This window comes from Carassius auratus, chromosome 4 (genome assembly GCF_003368295.1).
Source record: "Carassius auratus strain Wakin chromosome 4, ASM336829v1, whole genome shotgun sequence".
In the NCBI taxonomy this organism is placed as follows: Eukaryota; Metazoa; Chordata; class Actinopteri; order Cypriniformes; family Cyprinidae; genus Carassius; species Carassius auratus.
In genome coordinates this window covers 20340355-20357097 of record NC_039246.1, presented here as the reverse complement: position 1 = coordinate 20357097, position 16743 = coordinate 20340355, and the positions used below count along the sequence as shown (strand labels likewise).

The 16743-nt window shown below is 38.0% G+C and overlaps 2 protein-coding genes across 2 annotated transcripts; both read left to right on the top strand.

The window, feature by feature from the left end:
- Positions 1 to 6868: 6868 nt before the first annotated feature.
- Positions 6869 to 11278, top strand: LOC113062081 (myogenic factor 6). Its single transcript, XM_026231638.1, has 3 exons — positions 6869 to 7424; positions 7572 to 7665; positions 8128 to 11278. The coding sequence occupies exons 1-3, from the start codon at positions 6915 to 6917 to the stop codon at positions 8241 to 8243; spliced, it is 720 nt and encodes a 239-aa protein (XP_026087423.1). The 5' UTR covers positions 6869 to 6914; the 3' UTR covers positions 8244 to 11278.
- A 1687-nt stretch (positions 11279 to 12965) lies between these two features.
- LOC113062075 (myogenic factor 5) lies at positions 12966 to 16247 on the top strand. The gene is made up of 3 exons (XM_026231628.1): positions 12966 to 13977; positions 15363 to 15438; positions 15525 to 16247. The coding sequence occupies exons 1-3, from the start codon at positions 13525 to 13527 to the stop codon at positions 15716 to 15718; spliced, it is 723 nt and encodes a 240-aa protein (XP_026087413.1). The 5' UTR covers positions 12966 to 13524; the 3' UTR covers positions 15719 to 16247.
- The last annotated feature ends 496 nt before the right edge of the window (positions 16248 to 16743 follow it).

Sequence of the window (16743 nt, the reverse complement as noted above, 5' to 3'; positions counted from 1 at the left end):
AGAAATACTATATCAGGAACTGATTGAGCTCCTAATGCCTTCTGAAGGACAAAGGGTTTGACGATGCTGAAATGTAGCCAAGGCCTTTCTGGATGAATAAAAGATGGTAGCACTCAAGCAGGTTTTGACTGAAATTCTAGATTGTTTTCAGTTCTTGCCACTTTCATTTACAGCAATTACAGTAGCCAGGAGAGAAAACACTGTGGAGAAAATGGGATGTGTATCATACACAGTCCTCATGCTAACTTGGCTAATTTTTCATTCTAAAATGTAACAATAATTATATCTCACAGACAGAGTCCACTAATCCACCATTTAGTGTCTATTTTCTGAAGACATCTACAGAATGACTGTGATGTAGATGTCCTAGTGGGTTGAAGGGTTTGGATTCGCTACGGTAGCTGTTAATCTGTTTCCTGATGTACATATGCTGAATGACCTTGTTTCCACTTCATCATGGCAAATTGGGGCCGAGCTGTATTTTACTCATAGGGGGACTTGACCTTTGATCTTACGGGTGAACAAGGTCACAACCCAGGTGGGGCATTGTCATCACTGCCGTGTCGTGGCAACTTAACCTCCAATTGGCCAGTTGGATTTCCAGGTGTGAACAGAGCTAATATATGAGTTGTCCGTCATGCTGAATGAACTTTTCTCTGAAATCAGCCCATTAAGCTAGAGCTTGGAGCCTCCAGATGATAAGTTTGACCTGAAAGCTCACTCTGAGGAAGAGTTCAGAGTTCGGTTAAACTCAATGTTACTTTAATAGCTGTGTGTGTCACCAGTGATGCAATCTGACAGCATAAGTGACTCATTATTAACCAAGTACTGCAAAGTTAGAATAATGAATCACATTAATTGAGAGACAAATATTATGATTGATGAACAGAAACTTAAAAAGTGAAAAAGTGTAGTAACAAAATTACAGTTTGATTGAAAATATTTTGGAAGAATTTAAGTATACTTGTTGCTTATTAGCATGCCTTTTATTGACATATTGACTCTTTATTTTTGAAAAATAAATATAAGAATAATTTGTTTTTTGATAAATGTTCCCTAGCTTAAAGGCATTGTTCACCCAAAAATGACAATTTGATGTTTATCTGCTTACCCCCAGAGCATCCAAGATGCAAGTGATTCAGTAGAACACAAACTAACATTTTTAACACAAACCGTTGCAGTCTGTCAGTCTTATAATGGAGATGAATGGGAATCATGGCTAAAACAAATGATAAAAAAACACACACACAAACAAAACCAAATTAAACCCTGTGGCTCATGATGATACATTGATGTGTAAAGACACAAAAAGATCGGTCTGTGCAAGAAACTGAACAGTATTTATATAATCTTTTTCCTCTGATTTACACAATGTTTACACAAACTGTTAGAACTGTCCTGAGCGTGTCCTTTTGTACACGTTCTCAAGCAGGTACGTAAGGCGTCTTCTTCTTCTTCTTGCTTTATGGCAGATTGCAGACTTATAAATGCATTTATAAGTCTGTGATCCACCGTAAAGCAAGAAGAAGAAGACGCCTCAAGCACCTACTTGATTGTTTGTTAATTATTAATGTTTATTAATTATGTATTTTTTTTTATTGTATGTTTTAGTAATGATTCCCATTTACCTCCATTATAAGACTGACAGACCGCAATGATTTGTATTAAAAATCTTATTTTGTGTTCTACCGAAGAAACAAATTCACCTGCATCCTGGATGCCCTGGGGGTAAGCAGATAAACATCAGATTTTCATTTTGGGTGAACAATCCCTTTAAGAAAGACCACTAAATTTCTATATTAGTTAGAATGACCCTCACTGGGAGTATTGTCATAAGTATTTATATCTCAACTGCAATGAAGAAAAAGGACACTAGCCCTCAGCAAATTATAAGTGTTACATAATGGAAAGTTGCCATATAAACACAATTGTGCCAGTACATTTTTTAACAATGCTAATGCCAGAACCTAACTCAAATATAGATTTATGGGTTTATTTTTTATAATCTTAAAAACACATATCTATTAATCATATATTTTACATTTATTTGGACTGTATTAAAGATCAACTTTCTATGTGCAGATTTTTTTACAATTTAGAACTCAGAACTTATGTTTTCTTTGTACTTTATAGGCTCCTACAAAGTAAAAAGAGTTTTTAATTACTATAAAGTGTTTCCATAAATGTAGCATATTTACGATATTTCTTATGAGCATTTCAAAACGGTAGGTACCCGAAACCTGGGATGCAGATCAGATCAACTCTCATCTCAGGCATGAATGTAGATGAGCTCTCTAACAACACGTCCCTAGAGCTTTATGCCCCTTGGCAGGATATCCCATGATTCTCTCTGACAGCTGGAGCACCAGCTCCTTGACACGTGGAGAGATTTATCAGCAGAGGCGTGACACTCTGGAGTCCTTTGGAGAGGCATACATGAGAATGAAGGAACAAAAAGTGTTCTCTATTCACTGCTAATCAAACGTAACCTTTAAGTCTATGCTAATCAGTGAATGGCTTCTTCTTGAACAAATTGATCCCAGCGCTCTGTAAAGCTGAAGGGTGGGATATGGATGCTTAATTCCTTTAATATAAAGAGACACTATTAATTGGAGCATTTGTATTTATGAAATGAGCGCACATGAATTTTGTATTTACTCTCTGGATTTAGTTTGAGCCCTTAATTTCCAAGCTGAAATGACGCAACTATGAAAGCTATTCAATGTACAGTTGATGATCCAACACGAAATTGTTTCAGGTTTCTTGAAAGTACAGATTAGCTTAATATTTATGATAACTGAATTATATTTTGTAATGACAAATGTCTCAGCAGTTTGATCAGCAAAAGTGGGCAGCTGTGGAAAAAACCTTAAGTGGTTAGTACATCCAAATATGATTGATTTCCCAGTTACACATAATGCAATGGGTGTCCAAATTAAGAGACCTAGTGCCTATTCAAGGATCTTAAATTACTGGAGGTTGCTACAATAAAAAGAGTGTGATTCAGCATGATGACCTCCATCACTTTCCAAAGACATTTGAGGAAGCAACCTAGAGATACTATGTTAAAAAAATGAAGAAACAGATTATTGCCTAACAGAAATACTTTTGGAACCTACTAAGTACATTTCTAGAAGGCAGCTGAGGGTTTTCATATATTTTTTTCTGTGGAGTTATGCCCTGAACAGGACCTGGTTTCCATTTCGTATTCAACAGTTCTATCTTAATCTGTGGTTTGTTTCTATATTTAATTATGATCGTGTGTTTTAAGACACATACAGTGCCCCAGACATGGAATGTGTTTTTAAGGTGAATGTGTGGCAGCAACATAATTTAACTGTAATCAATTGTTTTAGATAGACAGATCTAAGCTGCCAATAGCTGCCAATGTTGGATGATATGTTCTCATGCATTCAATCGTTGGCATACATGGGGATGTTCTCGATATATATATTTTGAGTATTTCTGCAATTCAACTACAATTATTTTCACACACACACACACACACACAAATGCCCATTGTTAGGTTTTGGAGATCATACATTATTGTCCATCTGCACTTCAAACTCCCATAGGCCTTTCAACTTAATTAATGTGGTAAAGTAAAGAGATAAAGACGATATAAGAACGGAAAACAGGAAATCTACCTTGGATCCAAATTCATGTTACTAAAGACTGTTGTATCATACGTTTGCACACTGCCCACAATTATGGCGCCAGTGATGCAATCCATCTTTAATATCTTTCCACACTTACACTCAGAGTAAACAAATCCCTTGCATAGTAAATGCATTACATGGATTGAGCCAGTAGAAGAAGCGGCCACACTTTATTTAAAGGTCCTTTTCTCTTTATTAACAAACTGTTAGCTACTACTTCTGCCTCAATAAACTCCTAATATGCTTAGTTAGTAAGATAGTTGTTAAGTTTAAATATTGGGTAGGATTAGGGATGTAGAATATGCTCATACAGAATATGTGCTTTATAAGTATAGTAGCAGCCAATATGGTACTAATAGGAATGCTAATAAACAGTTAGCTAATAGTGAGAATTGGTCCCTATACTAAAGTGTTACAGAAGAAGCTTAAAACCAAGAACAGGTATAAACTGGATCTATTCACAGGAAACTAATAAAGCCCTAATATATCCCCACATCCTAGCTGGCAATGAACAAAAGGAATCGGCCCGTATCACACTACATGGAGGAATTCACAGAACGCAAGATATGTTTACTGCGACACATTTTAGGTGACTAGCTTTTTAAAACAAAAGGATGTGGTTTACAAGAATGGATATAACTGAATTAAGATGACCTTACTTTGGATTGCCTATTGAAAACAACGCAAAGACAGCATCTTCAAAATGAACTGGTTTTATATAGAAAATAATACATTTCCATTGGTCATATTAATTAACGGTCCTACTTTATATTATGTGGCCTTAACTACTACAGTAGTATGTGCTTACATATAAAGTAATCCTTTGATACAATACACTTGCTGTGTACATACATGTTTTTACATTGTACTTATATTTGACAATACAATTATAATTCAACTGTTGACCAATCCTTTTCACCTTCACCCACCCTTAAATCCTTTGTAATAGCTCAAAGGTCTTGGTAAACATTTTTTCCTTAATTCAGAATCACTTTCTCACAGTATATTTGTACCTGTTTGTTCCAATAATACCTTTAAAAGTGGAAAAGCAATGAAACACATTCATCACCCTTGGGCACATGGTCTCTATGGCTAATCCCTTGAGATCAAGTGAACCTGCGTGGGCTGCTCTTCCTGTGAAAAGCCTTGTAAAAGAAAACAATGTTCGTTCTCTGCATGCTGATGGACTTTTGGACACTGGCACTGAGGTCGTGCTGGTTAGATACTGATTTGTTTGCACAAATATACATGCTTGGAAATAAACATAACACTCTAGAGTTTACATGAGAAGCATTTGCTTATCATTAAGTGGTACGCAGTAGAGAATGGACATAAGTGACACTGCAGAAGACCATCACCTCTGTCACAAACTGAGATTTACAGCACAGGATTCACCCTATAGGCCATAAGCATTCACAATCACAACAAGGTAATGGAAAATTTGTCCACTGATGACATCTGAATGATTAACACAAGAGCATGAAATTAGCCATTTTCAGCACTTACTCAGAGGTAAACAAGCACACTTATCTATTATAGGCTCTTTATCTTATTCCTTTGATGTGATACAATATCAAGTGGATCAAAATCAAGTATAAAGCATAAGGGGTATTTAATTTTGCCTTATCCAATTTTCTCTGTCTGTACGTTTAATAACTAGTCTACACTGAAATGATCTGCCTGAGAGCAATATGAGCCGTCAACAACTCGCACCCTTCAATAAAGCATCCCACACTGATCTTGTGCAAAAAATGTCAGAGGACACATAACACTTCGGAAAGGCCTTTCATGTGTTTATGGATTTGAGATAAATGGTTCTTATAGCTATTTTTACTTCACATGTGTGATTTCGAAAGCCATTTTGCCTGCGCACATTCCAGGCTATTTTTATGGGGCACGAAAACAAGACTCTCTTTTTCAGTGTCCAGCATTTCTCTGTGTTTCAGAAACTAAGACCATTTGCGTGGAGTCAGTCCACAATGCAATTTGCAGTATAAATGCCCACTGGCCATGTTCTGTCGTCTATTTTTCTTGGTAAATTACCTGTAAATCAAATCAATTTATTGTCACTGGATTTATTGTCGCATATACATGAGTGAACATTTCTGGAGCTCAAACAGTACGGCATGACATTAGCAACACCAAGCTTATGTGTATATAGTATATATAATGCTAATATCTTAAGTTGCTTTGGATGAAAACATCTTCCAAATGCATAAAAAGTACAGAATACATTATTCATTTTATACATGCAATTAATACACACATTACTATAATGATATACAAATAATGTATAAGTAGTGGAGAGTAATTTACAATATTAAAAGTTCTAAATAAAATATAGAGTTGTTCTTATTCTTTTTACACTGAATGTTTCTCAGTGTGGGTTTATTTCGAAAATCAGTAGACAAATACTTTGAAAAAAGAAAAAGCATATTGACAATAGTATGCTTAGTAAAGTAAGTTGTCACAATGGGACTAAAAAAAGACTAGGTTATGTATTTATGCTGGTATAAATAAATGGTTCAGTTAATTATTTCAATGATGTTAAGTATAATTTTTGACTTGAATAAAATCAGCTAATATAGATCATACCATTTTAAGATATTTAACTTTACACACACACACACACACACACACACACTACTGTCGAACATTTATATATTATTACCCATGAAAAGCGATTCAGTTCATTGGACACAAAAGTGATGCATGCTGTGGCATAATATAAAATATATAACTGCAATGGAAACCACAGAGAGAATAGTGTTTTAGAAATGATATGTAATTTATAGCAGGGCGCCTTAGTTTGGATGATAGAAATTTCCAAAATAAACCTTACTTTTCAACTAGTAGAATATACAACATAGGAGACTGTTTAAAATAAAACCCCAACATTTTTGTTTGACTTAAAACCTTTGTATTTGCAGACATACACTGCTGTCCCCTATGACTACAAGCACCAGTGTCCCCTATAGCCATTTCTAGAACTCCATGGATCTATAGGCTATGTGTAGGTATTATAATAAGTAGTTATAACAAGAGCAACATGTAGGCTACTCTCTATAATATTAAGTGTCCCCTTTATTTTTCATTTGGACTCCTGAGGTCCTGAAGGCCTACTGAAATGAGTCTGAAGCCCTGCACCAGCTAAGCGCTGGATAGAATTTCACATTCTATATTTAAGTCCCCTGACTTGTGTCACAGGGCTATTTAAATGCCAACAGTCTTACTGTCAAAACAGCCTACAACAACATGATGGACCTGTTTGAGACCAACACTTATTTTTTCAACGATTTACGTTATCTCGAGGCGGACCATGGGACCTTGGATATGCCTGGAGTGTCCCCACTCTATGAGGGGAACGACAGCCCTCTGTCTCCGGGACAGGATCCGGTCCCGTCCGAGACAGGGTGCGAGAGCAGCGGGGAGGAACACGTCCTCGCGCCTCCGGGGCTCCAGCCTCACTGCGACGGTCAGTGTCTAATGTGGGCTTGTAAGATCTGTAAGAGAAAGTCCGCGCCGACCGACCGGCGAAAGGCCGCCACTCTGAGAGAAAGGAGGCGGCTTAAAAAGATCAACGAAGCGTTTGACGCGCTAAAGAAAAAGACGGTGCCCAATCCGAACCAGAGGCTGCCCAAAGTGGAGATTTTACGCAGCGCGATAAACTACATCGAGAAGCTCCAGGACCTGTTGCATACGCTAGACGAGCCAGAACAGAACTCTGACAGTGACCCTTACACGTACAACGTGAAAGAAAACCATGTAAGAGAACATGTAAGATCCATGCGCTCTGACAGCAGCTGGATCCACGTGGTGCCATTTTGCAACTAATAATGATCAATATTTATTATGTGCTAAAATGAAATAAGAGCAGTATTAACGCTTTCCATCACACGATTGCCTGTTCAGGTGGCTCCCAATGAGTATCACTGGAAAAAGAATTGCCAGAATTGGCAGGGGATTCCAGATCATTCCAACTCCCAGCTGGCCGGTCACAGAGAAGGTTGGTACAGAGAAACACTCATTAAAGAGTATAGTTTCTGTTAATGTTTCACGCGTTGGTGATGTGCGTAATGGTCTAGTTTGTAGTCTGTGTGTGCGCTTTTACTTGCGCGTAATTTGAGGCTTAACCTAAAAAACTGCTAGTAAATAATTTGCTTTGATTCAGAATCTATGGTTTCTGTTGTCTATGATTTCCAGATACTTTTGATTTCTTCTAGGGTCTGTGGATTGTTGCATTTGTCTATTTCTATTTGCGTAATTGACTTTTCGTAAGTGTCTGCGCGTACTTTTCTATGTGCATTTTTCCGCGAAAAATTCATTGTGTGTAACCGTCAATTATTTATTCCGTAAATCTTGTGTTGCATAATTATGTCTGTGCAAAATTCCCTGTAATACTCCCCACGCGTGTTTCTCCATGCAAACTGATCCACGCGATCTTCTCTGCGCGTGATGTGTGTTCCAGAAGCCTCTGTGGAGTCCTCCACGTCCAGCAGCCTTCGTTGCCTCTCCTCGATTGTTGACAGCATTTCCACTGAAGAGACGAAAGCTCGCTGTCCCGACCAGACCACAGAAAAGTGAAGCTCGCGCACCCGCCTCACATTTCCTACGTATACTTATTTCCATGAGCTAGTGTGAATGTTCGAAATTTAATAGGCAACACTTTGCAATAACTTTTTAACAGCCATGCTTAAATAATGCATAACAGATCATGATGATTATATATGAAAATATATGTTCTTTCTATATCCTCGTTCGGCTTTCTGAATGTGATCTGTCACGCATTTTATAATTCAATAATGTATTTATTACATTGCAAAATATTATTATGAAGTGTTCCAATGTAATATTTAGATTTTTTCTTTCTTCATAAATGACCATTCAGTGTAGTTGCTGCAGCTAATTCCAGATAAATTTCAGGGTCATTGATATCAGCAGAATGATTGCTGTCAATTTATGTAGTCTTTCTAAAATGTACATATTTTGTAATATATTGCTGTCACATAAATTATTTTATAAATTAACAAGAAAAAGTAGAGCACTTGATCACTACCGGATGTATTTAAACAATTAAACATTAAAAATATCAAAGATGTACTCTGCATTTTTATTTACTTTTGTTTATTTTAACATTTTAATTGTCAATTATTTGTTTTAAAAATGTTATCATTTGAAGGATTCTGAAGGATTTTACTGGTGATTTTGAGGTTTTGATGTGCCTGCATCTTATCATGTCAAAACATACCAGCCTTTTGTCTTATTAAATTTAATCATGACATTAAACGATGAATGAAGTCATTTAAAACTTGTTAAGGTTTAAATGAATTTAGCCTCTGTGTAAGATCGTCATATACTTGTTCGGTTGAATCTATTTTGAGTTGTAACATTAACTTAAAGGTCCCAAGCTGAAGGAAGCAAGGCATCTATGGCTCGCAAGGATGGCCGGCCACCAAATGTCCTCATTAAACCCATTGAATTAAGAGCCTCCTGTATTCCACCACCAGCCTTGACCAGTCAAGCCAGCAGCTCTCTCAGATTTACAAGTATTAACGGAGTGTAAAGTATGACTGGCCCTGAAATAGCCCTGGCCTTGCCTGTTAGTTCCAGCTGGCAGGGCAGGATTCAGGATTGGCTGCAATGAAACCCGCTGTATCTGACTCAGGATCTGAAGTAGAAGGCAAAATATTGCATGACAGCTATCATAATGTTACAGGCTGTAAGGGTTTTCCCCTCGAATGAAGCGTTGGGTTGCGTCGTGTTTTTAATGTGCAGAGTGTGATTGCGTGTGAGCTTGGCAGTTATCCATCGGTAGAGCCGATTTGTTGGTGCTCCCAAGCTCCTCTGCAGCGTTTCCATCTCGCACAGCGTGCTGTCTGTCAGGAGCGGCTCTCTGATCTTTCCGTTTAACACACTGCCACCTCTGACCTCATCACAGACACACGTTAACTTATGTACTCAAACCCTCAAATGACTCGGACTGACCAGTGACCTGCACAGCACACATCTGGGAAACAAGGCTTTAAGAGGGAAATTCAAACCTCCAGAAATAAGAAAACATATTCTCTATACTTGTCTTTTTCACCATGTCTTTAATTTTGCTTTGAGTCCGATGCTGATTAAAAGCTCACTATAAAAATAGAGCCTATACTGGCCTGATACATGATTGTTTATTTGATGTGATTGGTGGACGCTACACTATTTGACTTTCCTATCAGTTAAATTTAAGTTTGAATTGGTATTTGTTTGTATTTAAGATCACAGCTTTTTTTGTTTTTTGTTTTTTTTTGCACGTTTTTGTGATATATTTTTTTCCTGTGATGCAAAGCTGAATTTTTAGCATCATTCTTCCAGTCTTCATTGTCACATGATCCTTCAGAAATCATTATAATATGCTGATTTGCTGTTTAAGATACATTTCCCATTTGTGTCGGTGTTAAAAACAGTTGTAAAAACAAAAAAATAAATAAAGCTAAATCCTCTGTGTTGGCGACTACACACTTGGAGTGATTGTCTGATAAGTTATATGGTATTAAGAGCGGGGCACTTCAAAGTGATTCATTGCTCTCCTCTTAGTGAGCCAGACTGTAACCAGATAGCTCTGTCTACACTGTTGTTTTAATAGGATCTCAGATGTAGAGATGATGCAGTTTTATTGTGTTTCATTATTAGTCGTGATGCCTGACTCCTTTAGCAGACAGAAAAAGAAAATCACAGCTGAAATGTCTTGACAGATTCATTGCTTCATTTGCATATGAACACACTCTGAAGTAATAACTACAAATGTGTCATTAGTTTCCATCAAAGAGAGGCACAGAGAATGATTATAGCATCTTGCCATCTGGGAATCATCCCAGAGGAACATTTTATTGCTCAGAGGCCTCGAGAGACTTAATGGAAACTTCGTTTAAACATCAGATTCCTCAAGAAAAATACAATGATATATTAATTATTCAATAGAACATGCACAATAGAGTTTATTTTATGGCTGTATAAAATTCAATTCAAAGCAAAGCCCTTATGATCCTTTTAAAATAGCCAGGTTTAAGTGATGATGCCTGGAGCAAAACAGAGGGAAATGCCGATAAGATACACAACTGAAGCTAAACTACAGGATTAAAGATGAAGAAAGATGAGATTTACTGACATTCCTGTGAATATCCAGTTATGGAGCCATTCTGATGTCCCACATAACTGGAGCTGAGGAAACACTTCCTCTAGCTGCCAAACAAATGCTGTTGCCAATCACACCATCTGACCATGTGATCAAATATGATACTGTTATTGCTGATGGAAAAAGTGCAGCCAATGGCTGGTCTTGGCAAGCAAAAGAAGCATGAAGAAAAAACAAGTGGGTGGACGAAAAGCATGTCTTTTCATTGTTTTTCTTTAGATTCTTCTTTTTTAGATTTTATATATATTCCATATCGATGGAAAATCTATTAAAAAAAATAAATGTGCGAAATACGAAGGGGAATTTGAATTGCATATTTACTCCTAACAAACTGCACTGTCTGCACAGTGAAAGAAACATTAATGCTCACCTTCTGCCCCACACTTAACACAGTCCCTGACCCTTAACAACAGCCCTCAAAAAAAAAAAAAAAAAAAAAAAAAGCCCAGAAGTTCCCCTGAGACACCGCACCGTTCCCAAATCTCAGAGCAGGGTTGCGCGCTCACTCATCACAGCCGTCTCGGGACCCTTGCGCGTTCACCATATGCTTACGCAATCTGAGTTGGACTCAGTTATCGACTGCTGTCAGGTTTTCTCGTTGTCCACGTTGTTAACAGTCAGTTGTCTTTGATCTGAACGACAGCTAAACAGGATTATCCCTGGCCAATGTCTTCTTCAGCTGTGCGCAATACAAACTAAACCGGCTATTCGTGTTTTCTTAGGTGCGCGAGGTTCCCAGACACTGGAAAGGCCAAACGTTTTAGCACGTTGTGCGAAATATCCGCATTGTATCTTTATTAGCTGTCGACACTGATGGCTCGAGTAATGACCTCTATACAGCAATAGACGCTTTTTTAAGACACTTCATCAGTGTTACGGTTATAAAACATGTGTGTGCGTGCGTGCGTGTGTGTTATTGCGTAATTGCCTTTATGCACAATTTGTAAGTGCAAATAAATTTGATTAAGTGTTCAATTTGAAAATTTTATCCAACAAGTTGCTATATGAAAGCTACTCAAATTTCAAATAACCTCATAAATACAGTATCTAGCTGCTGAAATGCTAAAGAAGGCATGTGACCATGGCCTTGATCAGCCTCTGAAAGTATTTGTAAAAATTCCAATGGTGTGGATTTCTGATTGTGTTATTTTTCAGTTTGCAGAGAAAAAAAATATGCCAATTATTTGCAGTTATTATTATTAATTTCAAACACACGCACACACACACACACACAGAGAGAGAGAGAATGGTTTACATGTTATATTGCGGCATTCCATAGTTACAATGGTTTTTCTATTGTACAAACTGTTTTTTCTCTCCCTTTACCCTACCCCTAAACACCTCACTGAAAACTTTCTGTATGATTTATAAGCTTGTTTCTTGATGGGGACCAAAAAATAAAAATAAAATAAAAAATTGCCCACAATTTACTAGTATAACTATAACAGTGAACACCAGTACACACACATACACTTAAAAACCAAAAGAACTGGTGATAATTATATAAATATTATTTCGGGTCATTGTTAAAAATTACAAATTTGAATGCTTTCTACAATTTATTTGAATTGCTTTTTACATTTTCTTTCTAATCCAATTAAATTTTGTCAAAATTGTTTCTACGAATCATTTATTATTTCAGAGTTAGAGTTAAAAAGTGTTGACAGGGGACAAGCCCAAAATAGAGAAAGTCCTAAAAATATAGTAAAAATAATGAAAGCAACTACAATAGTTAATTTACAATCCATTATATTTGTACCCTTAAAAACAGAATGATCGTTCTTTTAAATAAAATCCCAAGGGAGAGGAAAAATTACCATAATTGAAGATCAACACATATACATATATTAAAACATACATATAAATGTTACAAAAGATATGTAGCAGAGAACTTGCCACTCAGTTGCTAATGAGCTACTTAGAAATGTAATGAGCTTTAACTTAACTAACGCAGACATGCTATTTCTGACACCTTTATCCACAGTCCGGATCTTGAGTTGTGTATCTGTGTGTGAGTGTGTGCCTCGGAAATGCTACACCAGCCCTTACAGCTGGGCCACATCTGCAACGCTGCTCTTTCCTCAAGCGTAAAATTAGCCAGCAAACTCATAAACATGGTGTCATTCTTGACCGCTGCATTTTAAGATAATAGAAGTTACATTTATTGGTTTGGTTCTGTATTTTAATGCATCTTTACTGTACTTTTAGGGGGCCCATGCATATGTATATATACTTTACTATATATGCAATTAAGACTTTTAATAATGAACACAAATACTTGGACACAGTTGAAGACCAAATCTGAATGGCTACAGCTAAAAATCTTTACATTTTACAACTAAAGTACAAAAAACCCTGAAGTAAGTAAGATCTAAAGTAGACAGCTTCTTCACATGAATGTTTATTGATGATAATTCCCTCTTGTAATGACCGTCACACTGTTGAACTGAGTGAGAAACCACCCCTCCACACAGATGTGGGAAACTCAGTTGGGGTGTTGGGTTTGGGTGGGGATCTGGGTGGTGAGGAAGGGGGGTTGCTGAGCCCTGCTTTGGCCAATGGGGCACGGTCATTAGGGCTGACCAGTGTGGGCCCCGACATATAAGAAGGGCCGTATGGCACCAGAGAAACCACATCACTCAGAGGTCGCCCCCTCACAGATCTCCTACAACCACACAAATCCAACCAATCATGGACGTATTCTCGACATCCCAGATCTACTACGATAGCACTTGTGCCTCGTCGCCTGAAGCTTTGGAGTTCGGCCCTGGAGGAGAACTGGCCGGGTCTGAAGAGGACGAGCACGTCAGGGCCCCCGGGGCCCCGCACCAGCCAGGTCACTGTCTGCAATGGGCCTGCAAAGCTTGCAAGCGCAAATCCAGCACTGTGGACCGCCGGAGAGCCGCCACCATGAGGGAGCGCCGCCGGCTGAAGAAAGTGAACCATGCGTTTGAGGCACTACGGCGCTGCACCTCGGCGAACCCCAGTCAGCGTCTTCCCAAGGTGGAGATCCTGAGGAACGCCATCCAGTACATCGAAAGCCTTCAGGAGCTTCTCAGGGAACAAGTGGAGAACTACTACAGCCTGCCAATGGAGAGCAGCTCTGAGCCGGCCAGCCCTTCTTCAAGCTGTTCTGAAAGCATGGTAAATGTTACTCTCTTACTCTTCAAGTCAAACTGTGGGGTTAAGATTGATTGACATCATACTGAAGATCGGTCAAAAGTGAAATACTCCCGTTTCCTCGCCTAGAGGGAGATTTCATAAAGGTCAGGGGCCAAACGCTTTGAAATGAGATTTTTGATCTTACTGGAAGGTCCTTTTCCTCGTCTGTCTATGTTTTCGTCTTCAGGTTTTATTTCAATAGTACATAGAGCATTCAGTGATGCCTCAGTCTCAGCAGGATGGCAATAAATTGCTGCCCACATCTGGCTCTTTTTACACGCTAAGATATAAGCTTACTTCTGTTTGCCAGGGAACTTCTACAGTATATGTGGCCCATCGTAACATATAGGGCTGATTTTGTGCTAAAAAAAATTAACAGAGTTTATTAAACAATCTTAGTTATGTCTGTTTCAATGCTCAGACGACCTGCAATATGCTATATATGTGTTGAAGACACTAAAATTTTCACTGTTTACATTGAGTTTGCGATTCAAAATGTTCGCTAATGACACTAAAAAGCATTTATATGTTTAAATGATCACGATTTACATAAATTTAGACATATTCTTTGATTCAGACCTTACTGTTTAGAAAAATCTGCATAGTACTGCTAATTTAGCTTGGTGCTAATTATTTGTTGGCCTCGGATGTCTTCTAGACTCAATTGTTCTGAATTAGATTTGATACAAATAGTTATTCAGATTTCACCATATCAAGCACATTTTTAGGTTAACTGACAAAAAGATTGTGTTAATTAACTTTTATGTAACCAGGAAGAAGACTCACTCAGATTTAAATCTCCAATGCAAGGTTGACATTGCCATTTATATTAGAGACTTTGAACCATTTGTTGACAACTACAAGACTTCAAGATGAAAATGTTCTGAGGGAGTTAGTTCGTTAGTTCGAATGTTGGTTCCTACAAAATCTGAGTACAGGGTTTAAGAATGGAGGATATAGTAATGGCTTTCCCACTGGACTCTTCATAGCCCATTAAAGCCTCAGTAAATCCAGCCAACAGAGACTGGCAGGAAAGTGACGGCCGTGCCGCATTCCTGACTGACTGCATGAGCTGCGCTCCTGCCAGGATTTTCTGCAGATTTACTCAGAGAAAGTGTCATCTTGCACAAACTGGTGTGGCTTCCACTGACTCAATCAATTCTCTACGCCTGAAGCCCAGCATAGCGTGGGAGTCCCTCGCGAAGTAACCAGCTTTGTGAAAGAAAGAGATACAGTGAAGTGCACTGACTATGCAGTGCTGCACATATTGTTGAAGAGGAAGAAACCAATCCATGTCACACATATATGATGCTAAATGCTTTATATTTATGTATGTTGATGGAACTTTTTGTGTTTTTTAACTTAAGGTTGACTGCAATAGTCCTGTGTGGCCTCAAATGAATCCAAACTTTGGGAACAACTACAACTTTGAAGCACAAAATGGTAAGAAACAAGATATTTTTATATGTCTTTGTGTCACATATTACTTGTCATTAATCATGCCATTTCCTCTTTCTTGATTAATCCAGCTAGCGTGGTGGGCAGAACCCCAGGAGCGTCCAGTTTGCAGTGTCTGTCCAGCATCGTGGACAGGCTGTCTTCTGTCGATACAGGAGTTGCGATGGGAACGAGGAACATGGTTGCTCTCTCTCCAACTGGAAGTGATTCCCAGTGCAGTTCTGCAGACAGTCCCAGCAACAGACCAGTCTACCACGTCCTGTGAGAGGGAGCGAGACACTCCAGCCTGGATATCTGCTTCCAGTCTAAATGACTGCTATTCACATTGCATGTTCATTTATGAAGTATTTTGGATGATTTGATAATGCTTTCAGATACCAATAAGAATGTAGTGATCAAAAACCTCTATATAGCACAATGACAAAGATTTGCCCTCAACCTCTTACGGCTAGAAGTAGAAAACAAATCTTTAGTTCCGTCTAGGCTTGGTTATAATATCAGGTCATGCTTTAAAAAAGGCCGTACTATCCATTATGTACACAGTGGATATTTTTACCATTTTGACTGACTGTACAGCTGACTACATTGAAATCGATTTTATTTATCAATAATAATCGTTGAGGTACTTAGTAAATGCTGTTTTGTAATATTAGCCAACTTAGTGTTATCCGCAACCTACCATTCTCTGTTGTAAATAAGATTGTACATAATTTAAATGACTGTTATTCTATTCGTGTATTGTTGTATCTGTCATATTTAATGAACATTCTTGCATAAAATGACTTTTTCATCAATAATACGTTTCGAAATGTTGTATTTGATTTGTCACCGTTTGACTTGAAATGAGGAATTAAATCCTCGGGTGCATTTTGAAATTGCATCTCTTGGTAAATATTGACCTCAGCTTGGTCCCAATCATACGCCATTTGTCAGCTGCTAGAAAATCATGGATGTCGGAGGAGCAAAGTTGATAGTGTGATGAGTCGGATGTTGAAAAAGAGAGAGAAAGAGAGGAAATGAGCTCTGTGTGCCTGTTTGCTTAATGTAACAAATGTTACACATCATTCACACCTTCTTAATACCATTGTCATGAACAAATGGCCACATGCTGACACTTCAAGGTGCTGCTTGTGTGTGTGTGTGTGTAAAAGAGAACATTTGCACACAAGAACATTAGCTGCATTAATTTAGTTTGAGTTAAAGCTCACAATATTGTGTGGGATATAATGTTCCAGTGGTTCATTAATGCAAGCCATGCAATATTTTTGTGGTATCAATATGTATTTATTT

What these genes read in the sequence shown, in the direction of transcription:
- LOC113062081 (XM_026231638.1), top strand. Translation starts at nt 6,915, where the DNA reads ATGATGGACCTGTTTGAGACCAACACTTATTTTTTCAACGATTTACGT. An exon ending in ACAACGTGAAAGAAAACCAT is followed by an intron (nt 7,425 to 7,571) that starts GTAAGAGAACAT and finishes TTGCCTGTTCAG; the next exon opens with GTGGCTCCCAATGAGTATCA. An exon ending in GCTGGCCGGTCACAGAGAAG is followed by an intron (nt 7,666 to 8,127) that starts GTTGGTACAGAG and finishes TGTGTGTTCCAG; the next exon opens with AAGCCTCTGTGGAGTCCTCC.
- LOC113062075 (XM_026231628.1), top strand. Translation starts at nt 13,525, where the DNA reads ATGGACGTATTCTCGACATCCCAGATCTACTACGATAGCACTTGTGCC. An exon ending in CAAGCTGTTCTGAAAGCATG is followed by an intron (nt 13,978 to 15,362) that starts GTAAATGTTACT and finishes TTTTAACTTAAG; the next exon opens with GTTGACTGCAATAGTCCTGT. An exon ending in CAACTTTGAAGCACAAAATG is followed by an intron (nt 15,439 to 15,524) that starts GTAAGAAACAAG and finishes TGATTAATCCAG; the next exon opens with CTAGCGTGGTGGGCAGAACC.